The 19,802-nt window shown below is 47.1% G+C and overlaps 1 protein-coding gene across 2 annotated transcripts in view; it reads right to left on the bottom strand.

Moving 5' to 3' along the window:
• Sipa1l2 (signal induced proliferation associated 1 like 2) overlaps positions 1-19,802 on the bottom strand; it is a 138,757-nt gene that overhangs the window by 52,595 nt on the left and 66,360 nt on the right. For both annotated transcript variants that reach the window (XM_046432069.2, XM_046432068.2), the window contains exons 3-6: positions 10,359-10,492; positions 9,266-9,454; positions 5,292-5,466; positions 1,968-2,071 (exon numbers count right to left, since the gene is read on the bottom strand). In XM_046432069.2, the coding sequence (XP_046288025.1) occupies positions 1,968-2,071; positions 5,292-5,466; positions 9,266-9,454; positions 10,359-10,492 (602 nt within the window). The remainder of the gene's footprint in view (positions 1-1,967; positions 2,072-5,291; positions 5,467-9,265; positions 9,455-10,358; positions 10,493-19,802) is intronic.

The following is a 19,802-nucleotide window of genomic DNA, read 5'->3' as shown; positions in this document are numbered from 1 at the left end:
TTCGTGGCCTGTCACTCAAGCTCGACACAGAGTTGCCATCTGAGCAGGTCTTTAGGCTACAGTCACTTACAAATAGCAACTGCAGAGACTCCCTTTGATCCCCATTTTGGAAAGTGCAGAACACACCAATCACTTCTATCCAGAGCTCCACTCTCTTCTTGGTTCTACGGAGTTTCTGACTTTTGTATACAGAATTTTTTCAGGAAAATTTAATGAAATAAAGTCAGGAACAGAGAACCCCAAAGTCCCCCAATTACTAAACAATGAAATAGGGTGGGTCAGTTTTGAGTTCTGGTGACAGAAGTGGTGAAAGCCCAGAGACTGCCCTCTGTGGAAGGCTGGGCCTGCCTGTGTGGAGTCCAGGGGCTCAGGGGCTCAGGTGCTCAGCGAGCCAGCAGCTTGGAGGTCTGAGTGCCTGCGCTGGATCCACCTCTACCAACACCGACAGCATCTCTTGGCCTGAACAAGCCCTATCAGCGTCTGGGCACCAAATCCCAGGGTTTAATTACTGAATGAGTTGCAGCTGGACAACCAGGCTAGCCTATCTCAAGCCCATGATGCCCAGCGTATCTGTTCAGCATCATTCCAAATAAATAACTTGGAGTTCAAAGCTCTTCAAGGCAGAACAGACACATGCAGAGGGTGTAGAGATGCACTCCATCTCAGAGGAATGTGCAGATACAGAACCCAGAGACAGAGCCGCCCAGGGGGTGGGGGAACGGAGGCTTGCTAGAAGACACCATGGAAGGTTGGGACAAGACAAGAGATTGAGCAAAGATTCACCAAAAATTCACCAAGAAATCCTGGTCACAATGACCATAAGGAGAGGGACGAAGAGGAGACTAACTGGAAGAGCCTGAGAACTGGGCCAAGCGCCCATGCTGCTGGAGGAAGGAGAGGAGGTGGCTGGTTTCTTCTCCAGAAAAACAACAACCCCCCCCCCACACACACACACACAGATTCTGACTAAATTTGTAGATTTCATGTGTGTTTATAAAAAACATGAGAAAAATGATCTGAAACAATTAGGTCTCACTCACAGGACAAATGCCCCAGAGAACACCTGTGTGTCCTTGGCACCTAAAAATAGTATGGCCCTTCAAGGAGGAGTAGGTGACATCAGGAGGTCTGCTTCCAAGCAGAAGACCGAGCAGTCAGCATCCTGGCTTTAGCCCAACAGTCCCATCTTTGTGTTAAGCCCAGCCAGGGAGCCTGGGGCCGACCTTCAGAGACCAGCACAGCCCTCCTGCTTCAGCCTCGGCTCTGACTCAGGACAGCCCAAGACTCACACAAGATGGGGCAGAAACGCCCCTCCCAGAGAGCGGTTCTCAAATGCAGCTCCTTACTACCCCAAGGGTCCTCGTATCAGGCAGGCTCGGCACTGTGAGGGTTTCGGCTCGGGAACAAGAGCTACGATTTCTAGTAATTTCTGCAAAAGAACTTGCTCAGCCCATTTTATAGCTATTCTAAAGCGTTATGTAAATTATTTTAGGATGTTTTAGGCATCATTCAAGTTTTCAAAGGTTCTTAATTTTTAGTGGCTACATTCAAAGCATAAGGCACAGTGATTTTTTTCTCTTTTAAAATGTCAATAAACTCACTTAAAACAATGAAACTAAATGAGGAAGAACAGCCAAAATAAACCAGCAACAACTGTGAACAGTGTTTTTTCCAAGAAGTCATTTACCCGTGTACAGAAACCTCGGTCGTGCCGGGGAGCTGGCCTTTCTGTAACTCTCACAGTTGATGCAGGTCTCTTTTGAGATTCTGCCAACACCCAATAAAGGTGTAGAAGACTGAGCTTTATGGCGAATAACTGCAATGATGCTCCTTTTAAAACCCAAACACTTCCAGGAGAGTCAAAGATTGCTAATGCTATGCAAGAAGAACCTCCCTTACTGGTCTGCAAACCCAGGGCACCACCCACACCTGCGGCCAGCCCGGAAGAAGTGAGGGGGAGAACGTACCTGCTGCCTGTTGCTGGGCATGTAGGGAAGCAGGGTGGACACGTGGAACATGAGCTCGTAGTCTTTGTACGTAGTGTAGAGGGAGTGGGTTCCCGTGGAGTCGGCTGGAAACCAAGGTTAATCACAAAAGAAATTAGGCCACGGCAGATTGTGGGCATCGACACTGAGAAGGTCATTCCCACAAGAGGTGACTCAACTACAAAACAGATGCCACACTGAACCGGTAGCACAGGCTGCCGCTCGCCCACCTTCCCGCCTGCAGCTTGGAAGCTCCGGGAGGAGTGCCTACAACCTCCCACTGAGGCTGGCACCCGAGGGCTTTTGCTTTCCCCACCCTCTCGATACTGTGTGTGGCTTCGACCTGCTCCTCTTCATTTTGGACCTCAGGACCCACCCAGGGCTAGGTGCTTTGGCCTTGGTCTGTAGTGAGGGGGAAGGTGCCAGGCCCACCCAGACCCCGGTGGAGCACCTGAAAGTGACAGTTGGGCAGCCAGAAGCTGGCCACACCCTTATGTGTGCATTTACTGTTATTTCTACATCATCTGGGGACACATGACCTTCCAGAACACAGAAGAATGAAGTAGGGCTGACAACACAGAAATGGGAACAAAGTGTTACTTTAAAACTTTCTTTCCCTAAAGGATGCAACCTTTTCTTCTTTCACCCGAAAACGGCAGCAGTGACACATCTTTTAAATGGAGAATGAGAAGAGTGGTGTCTTACTGTATCTTTTGCCCAACACCTTAACCTTGCTGATCATGCAGGGTTTGTCAAGCACAATGATTCTTTGCAAATTAAAAACCATCTGTGTGATCCGTGAGATTGCCACAGATTGAGTCTCAGACTTTCCAATCAACTCAGCAACTCTAAAATATTTCAATGATAAAATAATTCTGGAGAGAAGTTCTGGACCACTCTGCACAAGGCCAATGAAGACAGATACTTGCTCAGGAGCAAGACCACCCCTCAGTGTCTCCTTGGCTACTGTGACTCTTCCATTTCCTAAACAGCAGGAGATGACGCTGCTCACCTGTGCGTTCCCTGCTGCACCTTCTGAGGAAACCTTTGAGCAGTCATTTTGGGTAAATCTTTTTTAGTTTAAAATTTTTACTTTGAAATAGAAATATATTCAACCTTCATGGGCCTCCACTGCTTTCCTTCTGAGCCCTGTAGCATGACTCTCTGGTATTTACATCCGACTTGGAGACAGTCCAGACATTATCTAGAACAAGTCTTGTGTGGTTCTTGGCTATCCTGGAAGACACCTGCTGACACGACCATCAGTAGCCAAGATGAGGGAACCGTCTGTGGACCCTCAGGAAACACACACTGCCCTTCTTCACAGGACTTCAGGAAGCAATGATCCCCTTGAACGCTCTTGGCTCAGAGCTTGACAGTGGACCCAGCTAGGATGCGGGAGCTCAGCCACAGTGAGATAGGGCAGACTCACTGACCCCCAATCCCAGGTGGGAGATAGGTGAGAGCCCGGGGGAGTAGTGCTCCTGGGGCTATGACATAACCAGCCTGGCCCAGCAGCACCCAGAGGCCATGCCAAGGGAGTGCTGTGAAGGTTTACCCCAGACACCAGCACACAACGGAAAGAGGAAACCAACAAGGCTTGCTCAGGTGGCTGGCAACAGAGAGCAAGGGGGTGTCGCCCTGACTTGGTCACTCCTGCCAGGTGACGAGGGTGTCTCAGTGGTCAGCCCCATTCCTATTCCATTCTTCTTGGGTCCAGACTTGAATCAAGTCCTACAGAGTGTTAATGTGGTACCCAATTTCTTGAATTGCAGAAAGAAAATCTTTCCTCGTTTATCCCATGAGACAACATTTTTATTTGACTTTAAGATATCTAATTCTTAGATCTTTCCTCTCAACTAAGGAACATCACACTTCGTCGCATCTCAGGAGAGTCTTGCTCCTAAAAGTAAAGACCTGTTGATCATCAGAGTTGACCTATCGAAATCTGGTTTTTATGTTCTCATCTCCTTGAGCTGATGCACTGGGAACTTTGCTGAGGTCACAAGGCTGCTGTCAATTCTACACAAGGGAAAACACTGTGCCACACACTTCACGGACTACACATTCTGAAAGGGATTTCTCAGTGCCTCCCACTGAAGAGAGAGGATCCCCAGGGCAACAGGAGCTATGTCCACGGTGGCTGTCCACAAGGAGGTCCCCAGGGCAGCACAGTGGCCTCTAGCAGCTGAGCTGTGGTTTTTTGCAAAGGGGAGTTAGACAATAAAATCAGGATAGGTCACATGGATCCTTCTGAATGCACGTGGACATGTGCGGTGTCATGGGTCACTTCCCTGCCTTTATATACCTGGGCACGAGCAGTAGACATGCACTGGGGAAAAGCTCCAACCTGGCACACATGGAGGACACGGGGCCCACGTGAGGCAACACCATTCAAATTTAGAAACACATCAAAACCCAGGATTGACTCAGGCACCACCCTCATTTGGACAGAGCATCAGGCCGAGCAGGCACTGGGCAGGGCTGGACACAGAAAAGAAGGGCAGGCAGGCTCACTATGGCCAGCTCTGCTCCAGGGCTGGCCATACTGTGGCACCCATGGGGACAGCTCCTGCTTCACTCTCCCACTAGCTCTCAGATCCCAGACTTATCATCTACTTATCTCCTTTCAGTGAAAGAGCAGGAACTAACTAATAAGAATTTCCCCAAATATGTAAAATTATGTTGCCCAGTATTTCAAGTGCTGGTAGCAACCAAATAACAGCAGAAGATGAAACACACAGAACACCTGGAAGATGCTGGACAACTCACATATCCCAGGGGGCAGAAAGCCCATATTTGAATCAGGTGGTCAATCTGGCCCCTGAGAGCTGATGTGTGTTCCACTCCAGGCAACCTGACTCAGGAAAGGATACCTGGTTTCCTCCTCACTGCTTCAACTCCACTGCTCAGCTCATGAATCTGTAAATGAATGAGCCCAGTAACACGCACCAACGAATATGCCAATGCTCTGTCTCAGCAATGAACACAGTGCTGGTCCGTGATGTGACAACATAAGGGTGTCACAGAGGTGGGTGTGCAAAAGGGGAGGACCACACTGAGATTCTTTGGGAAACACGGGCAATCTCTGCTAGTGTCACAAAGCACTAGCTGTCGGGCACGCAATGTTTGACATACACCCACTGAGAAATGAGCCCCTGCTTTCCTGAGGACCAGTGAGCTCCCTGTTCACCTGAGGACATCCACACTGACCCAAGAAGCTCGGTGGGCTGCTCCCGGGGCCAAGGGCAGGCATACCCGGGACCCCACTCAGCAGACCTGAGCTCACACAGGCATGGAGCTTACTTTTATTGTCCAGCTGGGCGCGGTATTTAGTGAATCCTTTCAGTCGCACTCTCTGGCCCAGAAGGTCCAGGAATTCCTCAAAAGCTGGTCCCGCCGTCTCATTGTTGTACATTTCTTCCTCTGTGCTCTGTCCTGCTTTGCAATAGAGGATCCCAATCTTGTGCTGAAAACTCAGCTGAAACGGGGAGGAAATGTCATTACTTGCAAAGAGTACCAGATGAGCTAACTCCAGTGAAAATGAGAACAACAGAAGTCTGGAGCTCTGTCCTCAGGAAACACAGAATGGTTTCCACAAGCAAAGGAACAAAAAAGAAGGCACAATCTCTGTACGAGGTGCTACAAATAAGTAGCAACCCAGGAAACCCCAAACACAGCTGAAAAAGCGTCGGAAGCCCTCAGGAGATCCAACAAACGGCCAATCGTATGGGATTTGCTGGGGTTCCAGAAGGATAGTCAGTCAGATTTGTGCTCTCCATAAACAGGCCAGGGGGCAAATACTTGATCTCAGCCTGCAGAGGCAGGAGAAAGGCCATGAACTTTAGTAAGATTCCCCCTGTGGTTCTAATGCCATTTCCTTCTTTAGTGTATTTGAACGTTCATGAAAACACATAAGACAGGAAAGAATTAAAAAGAAGGTCTGCTAAGGAAAGATCCCAGTGGGACCTGTGATAGATGTGCATTAACAGAGAGCTGTTTGTTTCCACAGGAGTAACTCTGGTTGAATAACCACGGCCACTTCTCACATCCTTCCCTGTCTGCTAGAGACGCACTGTGCCAGGAGGAGCTCCAGCAGCGCTGGGTGGGCTTTTGCCCAACTGCTCCCTATCCCCACGAGGGCGCTGGAAGCGGGGCCCACCCTCCACGGCAGGGCACAACTGCGTCAGCTCTCACAGCCTCCGTTTTTCTCCAAGGAAAGCTTCCCAGTTGGGCAATCAGAGCCCTTCTCACCAGCACTGGAGCCTCAGAAAGGGACAGACAGTCAGGGTCCGTCACTATGCACATCTACCACCAAGATGTGAAGCAGAACCTCAGATCCAAACCCACAGCTGGCTGTTGCAGTAAAACATGGCACGATGACCTCACTTCCAGGGCAGCACAGGTTCAGCACCTCGTCTGCACTCCTGGCCAATGACCACACACACTGCCTGCGGTGACCTCCCTGGGTGGCAGGAATGTCCTCTGCTCATGGCCAGGCACAGTCAGTGCAGTGATGGATGCCGTGGCAATGAAAGCACCAGGCCCTGGGCACCACTCAGCTACCAGTTCCCCACTGCACAGTGGAGACCAGGGTCCCAACCTCCGTGTGGGCGGGAGACAATGTGCAGAAGCTACCAAGTCAATAAAGAACTGGTTCTTTAGCAGGGTCAAGAAAAGAAATTTCTCCAAAAACTGAACAAATAAATACATAACAGAAATATAATAGAAATGCCTATGGCATTTCATGATAAATGTCAGGACATCTTTCAAGACCTTATCTTAGGGTCACTCTTGTGATTCACAACTGTCATATAAGCACTGATGGGTGAGTGACTGTGGAATCAGGATACCTAGTGGTAGAGTTTGGATAAGAAGTGTCCCCCTAAAAGCTCATAGACTGAAAGCAGGTCCCCAATGCAGCAAGCAAGATTCTGAATGGGGCTTTTTGGGTTGTAACCTCATCAGGATTAATCCATTTAGTGATTAATAACTTGAATGAACTCCTGGTGGTGACTGTAAGCAGGTAGGTGTGGTTGGAGGAAGTGGGTTACTGCAGGTGTGGCTGTGGGAGATGCATCTGTCCTCCGGACCCTCTTCTCTTGCTTTCCGTTTGCTGGCTGCCCTGGAGGGAGCAAACTTCCAGTTCTGCCTGCCTGCCCTATTTCTACCATGCAGTTCTCCACCATGATCTGAGGCCTCTGAAACTGGGAGCAAAATAAGTCTCACCTCCCCTCAGGTGCTCTGGTCATAGCACACACAGCATCAGGGCCCCAAGTAGCAGCTGCAGGACCTAATGTTGCTAGCTGGGCTTCTCACGCACTGCTCTGAGGGTCTCACCTCTGCTGCTTGACCTTTGCTTTATTGAGCATACCCCACTCCACAGATTCTACCACTCTCCCTGCATATACCAGCCCTAGGTGAGAGGAGGCTGGCCCCTGGGCCTGGGCACTGCTGTGGACAAAAACACTCACTGTCACAACCACCGTGGTGTCAGGGTCCTAAATGAACGGACACATGGATCGCAGAAGAACCAGCATGTTTCCCTGTCCTTTCTGCACAGGATCACAATTGGCTGCTGTAACCCAAGGCCAGAAGCGTTGTGATCACTGACAAAAACATTTAAATTAAAACCAAGGTGATAAAAACAAAGCCTCAGAATTGTCTTGAAACTAGTCTGAGTACCTAGTGGCTCAGTCCTCATCTAGAGCATGCAGCCTCAGAGTGGCTCAGCTCCCCTCCAAGCACAGCCCTCACTGTGGGCCCAGCTCCCCTCTGAGCACAGCCCTCACTGTGGCCCTGCACCCCCTTGAGCACGGGCCTCACTAAGGCAGAATGAAGTCTGTTCCTGAGCAATCTGCCATGAAGGTAAACAGGTGGACAAGGGCTGAGTGGCCATGAAGGGGAAGAGGGGTTGACCATAAGGAGAAACAGTCTTGCCCAGATGGCCTAGCCGGAGCACTACTCTTGTGGAGCCTGTGCTGATTGAGGAAAGGACAGCCCTGAGACACCCTCTCTACCCCTCAACCCATTTCCAAGACTGCTTCCAGGACATTACCTATTCCCCATGCTCTACCAGCCACGATCAGGGTCACCGTACTCTGCTCATCCTGCCACTTGAAAGGCTGACCACTCAAGTTCAGAGTGTGGCCTGATGTTCTGACATGCCAGGTTTTGCTCTTGAGACAGTAAGATCTCAGGACTATTTGATATGGGTGTTACCATACAGCTTCTCACTGCCAGTGTGGTGTTACTTTACCTAGAAAGACTTTATATCATAGTCCTCTAAAACATGCAAAATATTTTCCTTGGGAAATTCTGGAAGTACACGTGACTACTACCTTTTAAAAATTTTAATCCTGGATTTAAAAACAAATTCACTCACTAAAATAAATCATCTGCACTCAGACACCTGCCGCTCAGTTTCCCCTACAAATAATTTTGCATATGAAACATGAAAGACTCCTTTCCACCCACCAGGGCACCATCTCAGCCTGTGCAGCACTGGTGGGCTCCTGGGCAGTGTCCATGAACACATGATGGGCTCCACGTCACCACCGCTCCTTCTTCCTCAGCCTGTGACCCCTTCTTCAGCACAACCCGCTCTGCACACAGCTCCTGTTACCCCAAGCTGTCCCAGAGGAAGACCTTCACCCAAGCCCCTGGCCAGCATTCCAGGGCTCCACGCTCTGCTTCACCTTAGTATCCCTGCCCCCACCTCGCAAGCTTCCTTCTTTGTAAAGAAACTGGAATGGTCAGGGTTCTTGAGCAGCGGTTATCCGTGTAGCACCCATGAACTCTACCCAAGGAGGGCTCAGCAAAAGGTCACCTCCTCTAGATTTGCACAGGTGCTCACCGCACTTCCATGTCTCCAAGCTCTCTTCCTTCCTCTGCCTGGGGAAGCTCTGGTGGTCTTGGCCTCACTGCCCCTATGGGCGAGGGACAAAGTCCCAGTCAGCCTTGGTCTTCCTCATGCAGTCTGGGACACCCATCTGTCAGCACTGTCCCAGAGCAAACAAGGATAAGCATAAGGGTCACCAGGCTTGCACATTGTCTACTCTCAGGCGAGGGATGCACTCCTGCTTGCTGGCACACACCAACACTGTAGCCGAGATGGCTGCCGCACAGCAGCAGGTTTCTGAACTAGAGGAAGGTGTGCTGGGGAAACTGCAGAGCAGAGCTCCAAGTGTTAACAGGAAGTAGTTTTCAAAGCCGATAACGAGGACACTCAAGGTCTCAGAAACACGACACAGGCTCAAACACCCCTGCGCCATACTCACCCCTTGCTCGTCCAGTTTGAGCAGCTGCTCTGGGACCTTGGGGGAGCTGGAGGCCTGCCGCAGGCACTGTGTGTTCAGCTCTGGGACCACGTACTCCAGCACCTCCTTGAGTGGCAGTCCCCGTGCGGTGCCATGCCGGGCAGTGGAGGGCACAGCGTCTTCCAAGATGGCGCCCCTCAGGGTCGTGAGCTATAGGAACAGCCACCAGAGTGCAGTTAGTGCTTACTCCTAGTTATCTATTTAGGACAGCACTCCACCATGTCATTGAGAGTGACTTCATCTCATGTGTATATATCTAGCATGGAGCCTTGGTCACCAGAACAGCTGCATACCCCAGGCGAGAGACAGGGCCACACGTGCCCACATAAGCTGCAGGACTGGACAGAGCTCTCTCCTCCCAGATATGTCAGTGGTCCATCAAAACATACATTCCGGACAGTTAACAAGCAGACACCCCTCTGGATCCAACAGGCTAGGGACCAAAACCATAGTGCAGATGAGCTCTGACTCTGTACCACCAGTGAAGCTGCCCACTGAGCCACCATCCTGCACCAGGGGGCCATGGCAGTCTTGTTAGTGCACATTCACCACACAGTGGCCTCCGGTGTCACATTCACATGGTCATACAATATATGTTTAGAAATGACCAATATGAATTTTCATTAAGAAGAGTCAGGCCGGAAATTAACCTGGGTCTGCAGTGCACTGAGTGTGGGTACACAGCGTCCCCAGACTGGTTCGAGCACCAGAGAACACTCACCCATCTCAGGCCAGCCAGTTTTATGTTGGATTTTAAACTAATTTTCGGTTCTGATGTGCATTATAACCTTTGTCCTCTGTGTCTTAGCCCCCAGGCCTCGGTCTTTATCCTGTTACCTGTTCTACCTTGTAAGGTGGCAGCAAGATCATTACCATTGAATATATGGGACAGGTTTCCAAACTTTTCACTTAGAATAACACCCTGCAACCCTTCTTTAATTACCTTAAATGTGTGGTCATACACTAAATCAACGCCCTCCAGGCCCCGTTTGGCTAGAGCAGTGGTGCCCCAGAGACTCAGCCCGGACAGCTGCAGGGCAGGGCATTCTGTTACCTCGCTTGTCCTGAAAGCCACCCTGTAGTTGAACTGGGACCCTTCCTTCTCTTTGGGGTCTTCCACCTTCTCCCTCCGGATGCTGACAGCCACAGGGCCGAGGTTTTCGTCTATTCCAAAGTAGTTCTGGTGCTCTACAATGCAAGAGAGAGGCGCATCAGAAGAGAGGACACAGGCAGTGAGGGCCCTCAGTGGCCCTTCCCATCCATGTGACAGAGGACTCCATCTCACATTACTTCTTTTTTATGTTCCTCATCTTATTATGCTTTTGCCAAATCAGAGCAGAAGACTACTCGGCCCAAAGCTGAGGAGGGCAAGGCTGCCAGAGTGCATGCCCCTCCTGGCTGCTGCCCAAAGCTGGTCCCTGCTCCTCGCAGAAGCCAGACTGCACAGCACAGCCCAGCCCATTCCACCTGGGAGGAACCTTCTTGGACTGAATGAGGGCTCCCGGGGCCACCTAACAAACCATCCAGACTGGCCAGAGTGACCCTGGTCATCAGTGGAGGGGCGAGGTCACCTTTCATTACACTGCTACTAAAACCCATCATGTCCAGGTCAAAATCTAGCAACAGGAAATACATAAGAGGTCATGAGGTTGCTATGGTCACACCACATCTACGAATCCAATCTCTTACTACACTCGCTTGTCAGTCATTTCTTTCCTATAAACTGCTGGTCCTTGAAGGGACCTAGAATCATACAATCCATGGCAGAAAGGACCCTGGTGCTGTCCTGCCCATCTGGCACAGGACCTTCAGGCACCAGCTTCCTGGAGGATGACCGTGGCAATGACCACGTGCCAGACATTGGTCATCAGGGTAGCAAAGAACATTCTGGGAAGCAATTCTGACTCCTGAAATGGACCAGAGATTCCGTGATGGGAGCTCACCGCTCTGTGGACAGTTCTCCTGAACTCCTGGACAAGGGCTCCTGTCAGTGAGCTCTGCTGAAGGCGTCACTGTGCTTCATGCACCTGCCACACTTTACGAGGACTTCCACGGAAACAGCCAATTCTCAACACCACACAGAGGTACAGCGCAACTGCACCAACAGGGAGCAATTACCCACGTTTATTAATGCTGCTCAAACACATGCCTATTTTTAGTAGCCGCCCCACTCGTTCACGTGGAGCAGGTGGCAGACGCAGACCCTCAGGTGCTTTTTGTTCACGTCTTAATGAACTGTGGAGGGCTGGTTCTCCAGGGCGCATGCTCACACAACTGACTTTTCTGCCCTCTTTGCGAACACCACAGTTAACCCTTCTGAATGTCACCTTACTGGCTTTGGCTAATCTTGCCTAACTTACGTTTTTAGCTACAAAAAAACCTAACAGTGAACACCAGGCACTTAGAGGAAACCCACGGTTCCCTGAAGGCTTCAGCTATGCTAACAGTGCCTGCCACAAGAATTCTGGGGAGAGCGTGCTAGAAAGCAGGAGCAGGACGACTCCCAGTCTCACACAGAGCAACGGCCACCAGGGCACAATGTGAACAGTCCTGGGAGGCAAGTTCCACCTGGGCTGCCTAGAAACCAGCCCCGGGACTGCCAACACTGTCTCCCTGCAGAGCTGGTCAGCTGGAGCAGCGGACACCATGTGAGGGGCTGGAAGATTAGATCTTTTTAAGGGGGATATTTCCCTCAGGTGTAGTATCCTCTTAAGGGCCTATTCTAACAAAATCCAGTGAAAGCAACATTCATTAAAAAAAAAAAAAAGGCCTGGTAGGAAGCAAGCTGAGCCAGGAGTAGTCATCTGCAACTTCAGTAGAAACAGTTACAGGAACAGACCACCAACATGTGCCATCTCCTGAATCGAGGTGAGTGGGGGAACCCATACCATCACGCTGTCCGTGAGAGTGCATACTGAGGCAGCCCGGGGCCTGCTCAGCTGCAGTCAACTACCCTGATGACTTCTGTGTCCCTTCGGTGACGTGTTGAGAAGAATATTCCAAAAGCAAATGACACACAGCCAGGCACCAGGGTGCCACTGCCCTCAGGACACCACCGAGGGAGGTGCTTGCAGAATGTGTCCATCAGCGCCAGGCTCCAGGTTTGGTAACGCCCAAAACACAAACCTAGATTTTCAAAATATTTTAGGGAGAAAGAGTGAATACATAAAAACCCTTTTCATGGCAAAATTGAGAGCCCAGATCACCTGGGCAGGTCACTGCTCCTGATGCCCAACAAGTAAGAGTGGTATGCTCAGTGGAAGCCAGGGGGATGGCCGACAGACCAGCGCTGCCTTCAGGGTGAGAAGCACACCTCCCTTTTACAACTGGGGTCAGGAGGTCCAGGGGAAAGGGCCTTCTACTCAGAGATAAGGCTCCCCACTGGGGATCCCCACTGCCTGTCAGCGAGGATAGCGCCTATTCTCCATGTCCCCACTCACCCTCCTTTCCCCAGCCTCCAACCACATCTCAACCCCAAAACGCCTGCTCCACACCAGCACTCTGCCCGAGGTCTCCGTGGCACCCCATGCCAATCTAAGTCCCACCTTCTAGGCCAGGCCTCCCCAGGCCTGTCACTGCGCACTCTGGACTCTCTTGCCAGGGCACCCATCTCCTTCAGAACATCTCCCTGATCAGTTAGAGTCCCTCCTTGGGCCTCTCCTAACTTGAGCACTCCATTCACAGCCTCATCGGCCCTTTCTGATTCTAATTTACACCTCTCTGAATGAACGTCTATCATCCCACCTAAGGATTTTTTAATTTCTACATGTTGAATAACCTAAACCAGGACAATGATGCATGCCTTCCCTTTATTTAGGATTTCAGTTGCTCCTGACAGTGTCTTACAGCTTTCTCTTCATATCTCTGTTTAGATGCAGAGCAGAGTTTAACTCACTGTGTCTCACTGTCTCATTTTAATGAGTTAAACTCTGCATCACTGAGCAGGCAGAGCCCAGTGGCTGGCACAGGTGAGTGCTTCCTAGAGCCAATGTCCTGGGGAAGGGTCATCCATTTAGTTTGGGGGTATTTAGCCCAAATAAGAGAGCGTGGTAGGCTTACTGTGTGCTGAGCTCCACTGTGGCTTCACTGTGGGAGGAGCCAGAGCCCTGTCCTTGGGCCTGCTGCTAGGTGTCCTCCTGAGGGAAACTCCAGTGCACCTGGCTACCAGTTTCTGCCTCTGGGCTCAGCTTCCTACCACCCACCTACTCTTGGCTTAGTTCCATGGCCTTCTTTAACCTCAGCACCACCTCCTAAAATGCACATATAACACACAATAGGATTATCCCTGCTGCCCTGCTAGCTGAAAGCAGAGGTGCTCCTGACAGAAAATCCAAACCAGAACAAAAAGCTGTGCACAGACATGCCCTGTGCGCTGTGATTCTGCCACCAGCAGTCCTTCAGAGGTCCGGAGCCAACACGAAGGAGACTCACCGTCAATCCCAAATGCTGCCTGTCCAGCAGCTACCTCCGCCTGCTCCTGCCACAGGTCCTGGGTGTGCGTTAGTGGTTCTGAAGTTACTATTAAACCAAACAAGTAATCATTTCACTAAGACTATCAGAAATTATATGTAAAAAATAATTGGGAAGCCCCAAATTTGTGTATTACTTCTAATTATTTTTCTCCCTATATGTAATCTGATTCCTTTCTCTTGTGATTTTTAAAATTATATCCTTATTCTGTATGTTAAGCATTTTCTTATAACGTGCCTTGGTGTGTGGATCTACTGTGATTTGGTGTCCTGGTTTGGTGTCCTATAGGCCTCATTTTCCAATTTATTCTTAATGTTTGGAAATTTTTCTGATATTATTTCATTGAATACATTGTTCATTCTTTTGGTTTGGAACTCTATGCCTTCCTCTATCCCGATAACTCTTAAATTTGGTCTTTTCATGCTATCCCACATTTCAAAATGAAAATAAAATGGATGCCAACCAAAAATCTTATATCCAGCAAAATTAAGCTTTAGATTTGATGACAAAACAAAAACCTTCCATGATGAACAAAAAAGAATTTACAACTAGAAAGCCTGCACTACAGACATCCTCAACAAAATAGCCCATGAGGAGGAAATGAAAAACAATGATGAAAATCAGCAGAAGGAGGGATTACACTAAAGGAAAAATCGATCAAAGGAGAAACCAAATCAAGTTAGATACCAAAAATAAACAAAAATGGCTGAAAATAAAAATTATGTCTCAATAATAACCCTGAATGTTAATGGCCTAAACTCACCAATCAAGACACAGACTGGCAGACTGGATTTTAAAAAAAGACCCAACAATATGCTGCCTCCAAGAGACTCATCTCATAGGAAAAGAAATACACAGACTGAAGGTGAAAGGTTAGGAAAAAGCATACCATTCACATGGACCACGATCCTCATATCAGATAAAGTAGACTTCAAGCCTAAGTTAATCAAAATGGATAAAGAGGACATTTCATATTGCTTAAGGGAACCATATACCAACAAGACTTAACAATTATAATAATACAACCAATAACTTAAATTTAACTGATATAGAATATTTTATCCATCAACCAGAGAATACAGTTTTGTTCTCAGCAGCACATAGATCCTTCTCTAAAAATCATATACTATGCCACAAAGCAACTCTTAGCAAATACAAAAAAGTAGAGATAACTATCCAGCATTCTATCAGCTCATAATAAAATGAAATTAGAAATCAATGAAAAAATACATAATAAAAGCTACTCCAACACCTGGAGACTAAATAATATGCTACTGAATTAACAATGAGTTATAAAAGACATCAAAGAAGAGATTAAATTCTTAAAGATAAATGAGAACACTGATACACATATCAAAATCTCTGGGACACAATGAAGGAAGTACTAAGAGGAAAGTTCACTGCATGGAGTTCATTCCTTAAAAGAAGAAAAAGTCCACATATAAATGACCTAACACTACATCTCAAAGCCCTAGAAAAAGAACACATCAACACCAAAAGCAGTAGAAGACAGGAAATAATTAAAATCAGAGCTGAAATCAATAAAATTGAACCAAAAGAAACAATTGAAAAAATTGACAAAACAAAAAGTTCTTTGAAAAAAATAAATAAAATTGATAAACCCTTAGCCATGCAACAAAGAGGAGAGAGAAAACTCAAATTACTAACATCCATGCTGAAAAAGGAAATATTACAACAGACACCACAGAAATATAGAAGATAATTAGAAATTATTTTGAAAACTTGTACTCCAAAAAAAATAGAAAATATCAAAGGCATCAACAAATTTCTAGAGTCATATGATTTACCCAAACTGAACCACAATTCAAACAGATCAATTTCAAGGAATGAAATAGAAGGTGCCATCAGAAGCCTACCAACCAAGAAAAGTCCAGGACCTGATGGATACACAGCCGAGTTCTACAAGTTCTTCAAAGAAGAACTAATACCAATACTCCTCAAATTATTTCATGAAATAGAAAAAGAGGAAATACTTCCAAACACATTCTATGAGGCCATTATCACCTTGATTCCAAAACCAGGCAAAGGCTCATCAAAGAAAGAAAACTTCAGACCAATATCTCTCATGAACATAGATTCAAAAATTCTCAATAAAATTCTGGCAAATGGGAATACAAAACATATCAAAAAGATCCCACAATCAAGTGGGATTCATCCCAGGGATGCAAGGTTGGTTCAACATATGGAAATCAATAAATGTAATTCATCACATCAACAGACTTAAAGATAAGAATCATATGATCATCTCAATAGATGCAGAAAAAGCATGACAAAATACAACACCCCTTCATGTTCAAAACACTAGAAAAACTAGGGATGACAGGAATATATCTCAACATTGTAAAAGCTATCTGCGCTAAGCCCCAGGCCAACACCATTCTAAATGGAGAAAAATCAAAAGCATTCCCTCTAAAAGTGGAACAAGACAGGGATGCCCTCTTTCACCACTTCTATTTAACAAAGTCCTTGAAACTCTATACAGAGCAATTAGACATACGAAAGAAATTAAAAGGATATGGATAGGAAAAGAAGAACTCAAAACTATCACTATTTGCAGATGATATGATTCTATACCTAGAAAATTTTAAAAATTCCATCATAAAACTTCTAGAACTAATAGATGAATTCAGTAAAGTAGCTGGATATAAAATCAACACCTATAAGTCAAAGGCATTTCTGTATATCAGTGACAAATGCTCTCAAAAAGAAACTAGGAAAACTACCCCCATTTACAATAGCCTCAAAAAGTAAAGAAAAATACTTGGAAATCAGTGAAAGACCTCTACAATCAAAACAACAAAATACTAAAGAAAGAAATTAAAGAAGACCTTAGAAGATGGAAAAATCTCCCTTGTTCTTGGATAGGCAGAATTAATATTGTCAAAATGATCATACTAACAAAAGCACTATACAGATTTAAGCAATTCTAACCAAAATCCCAGTGATATTCCTCATAGAAATAGAAAAAGCAGTCATGAAATTCATTTGGAAAAATAAGAGACCCAAAGTAGCTAAAGCAATCCTTAGTAAGAAGAGTGAAGCAGGAGGCATCACTATACCAGACCTTAAACTGTACTACAGAGAAATAGTAACAAAAATGGCATGGTATTGACACCAAAATAGACATGTAAACCAATGGTACAGAATAGAGGACACAGACACTAACCCACATAAATAGTTATCTCATATTAAACAAAGGCACCAAAAACATATAGGAGAAAAGATAGCCTCTTCAACAAATGGGGCTGGGAAAACTGGAAATCCATAGGCAGCAGAATGAAATTAAGCCCCTATCTCACACCAAGCATAAAATTCAAATCAAAGTGGATCAAGGACCAGGAGTTAAACCAGAGACCCTGTGCCTAACAGGAGAAAAAGTAGGCCCAAATCTTCCTCATGTCAGATTAGGTCCCAACTTTCTTAATAAGATTCCTATAGTGCAAGAAATAAAATCAAGAATCAATAAATGGGATGGATTCTAACTAAAAAGCTTCTTCTCAGCAAAAGAAACCATCAGTGAGGTGAACAGAGAGCCTCCAGAATGGGAGCAAATTTTTGCCACACTAACATCAGACAGAGCACTAATCTCTAGAATATATAAAGAACTCAAAAATCTTAATACCAAAAAAAAAAAAAAACAACTCAATAAATGGGCCAAGGAATGGAACAGACACTTCTCAGAAGAGGATATACAATATATCAACAAATATATGAAAAAATGTTCAACATCTCTGGCAATTAGAGAAACGCAAATCAAAACTACTCTAAGATTTCATCTTACTTCACTCAGAATGGAAGCAATTAAGAATACAAATAATAAGAACAGTTGATGAGGATGTAGGGAGAAAGGAACACTCATACATTGCTGGTGGGACTGCAAATTAGTGTAGCCAATACGGAAAGCAGTACAGAGATTCCTTGGAAAACTTGGAATGGAACCAACATTTAACCCAGCTATCCAACTCTTCAGTTTATACCCAAAGGACTTAAAAACAGCATACTACAGGCTCAGAGCCACATCAATGTTTATAGCAGCACAATTCATAATAGTTAAATTGTGGAACCAACCTAGATGCCCTTCATCAAATGAATGGATAAAGAAAATGTGATGTATACACACACACACACACACACACACAGGAATTAAAAAGAGAATAGAATCATGGCATTTGCAAGTAAATGGATGGAGTTGGAGAATATAATGCTAAGTGAAGTTAGCCAATCCCCCAAAAACCAAAGGCCAAATGTTTTCTCTGATATGTGGACACTGATACATAATGAGGGTGGGTGGGGAGCATGGGAGGATTAGATGAACTCTAGATAGGGCAGAGGTGAGGAAGAAAAAGGGAGCGGGCAGTGGTGTAGGAAAGGCGGTGGAATGAGATGGACATCGTTACCGTAAGTGCATGTAGGAGACATGAATGGCATGACTCTATTTTGTGTACAACCAGGGACATGAAAAATTGTGCTCTATATGTGTACTATGGATTGAAATGCATTCTGCTGTCATGTATAACAAATTAGAATAAATAAGTAAATAAAAGAAAATCTGAGGCATTACAGAAAAATAATAAAATGGTTAAAATATTAAGCATTTTTTACATAAGGCAACTCACTTCCTTCCAACCAACGAGGTGGCACAGCTAAGTCCCCGTGTTACGAACAGAACAGGGCTAAGAGGTGAAGCAGCTTGGTCAAGGTCCCCATGTGGGGTGACTGCTGCCCACAGTCAGCCTGGTTCTAGCTGCTCTCATGAAGCAGCCGAGGGGAGAGGCTCTGCAGGGCTCGGCTGCATTCATGAATGCATTTAAGGGGGCACTGCTAGGATGAGCTACCTGGAAGCTGGGGACAGTATCCTGCAAGAGGCCACTTTAAGGAAATCAAGAACAGTGGAGGCTGGAGAGGGAGGTGGCCTTCACCGGGTTTCCTCAGGGGCCCATGGCTGTGTAGCCTCTGCTCAGGAGGAAGAAGGAAAACTGGGAGGATGTGGGAAAGGGAATAATAATAATAATAATCCCAGCCACAAAACAGAAGCTGGCGCCACAGAGGCAAGAGGGCCACTCCCAAATTCCAGGGGAGCCTTCTGTTCTCCGTGGCTCCTGGAACAGACTGGTGGGCGCTATCCTGCAGTGAGGGGCTAACACCGCGAAGGCTAGCGCTGAAGAAGAGGGGTCAAGAGAAGCCATGTGAGGGCGCAGGGCTGGGAACAGCAGAGCTGAAGGGTGCCCAGAAAGGTGGGCCCTGGAAGCCCACCCATGGCTTCCTGCACCCCAGGGACTGGGGCCAAGTAAGTGTCTGTGCACACAGGGTGAGTTTACTAGGCTTATGGTGCTGAGACCTGCACTCAGAAGGACCCTAGCCGGTGCTCCAGCACCAGTTCCCTCTGCTCCGGGACTGGCTGAGGACTTTCAGGCCAGGTCAACAGGCCTGGTGGTGCTTGGCCCTTCATGGGGTCCTACATGCCACAGTGGATGGCACAGCCAGGCCCCAACTGCACCCTGCAGGGGTCTTATGTCACCTACACGGCCCACAGGGCTGAGTCCCACATGCAGCTGGGCAATCACCTGGCTAGGAGCCCCCAGGACTCAATGGGACCTCTGTTTGTGACGGCAATACTGGCCGGGAGACAGGCTGAATGCAGATGTGATTATGTCCTCTGAGGGAAGATTTTATTTCTCAGAATAGTCCCATTGTTAGATGGCACTCCGTTCAACCGTGTGAATTTAATAGTGTCCAACTGCCTATTAATTTTTGTCAGTGACTGTATAAAACAGAAAGAAAAAGCCACCAGGCATGAAACTCAAAGCATGCGCCAGTCAGCAGTGAGGCCCATCTGTACGTAAAGGTGTGTTCCGTCCTGTAGCTGCCATCTCAGGGACATAGGAGGGACTGTGCTTGGAAAGGGTAGCAGTACCATCGGACATGTTCCCGGGCCACCCCACGTACTGCTCTGCTTCTCCCCATCTCTAAACCATTCAAACAAATGGCCACCCTTTGTAGCCTGCAC

The sequence above is a fragment of the Marmota monax genome, unplaced genomic scaffold (genome assembly GCF_021218885.2).
Source record: "Marmota monax isolate L192 unplaced genomic scaffold, Marmota_monax_Labrador192_F-V1.1 WCK01_AAM20220418_F8-fsc00071, whole genome shotgun sequence".
Lineage (NCBI taxonomy): Eukaryota > Metazoa > Chordata > Mammalia > Rodentia > Sciuridae > Marmota > Marmota monax.
This window is presented reverse-complemented; position numbering and strand designations above follow the sequence as displayed.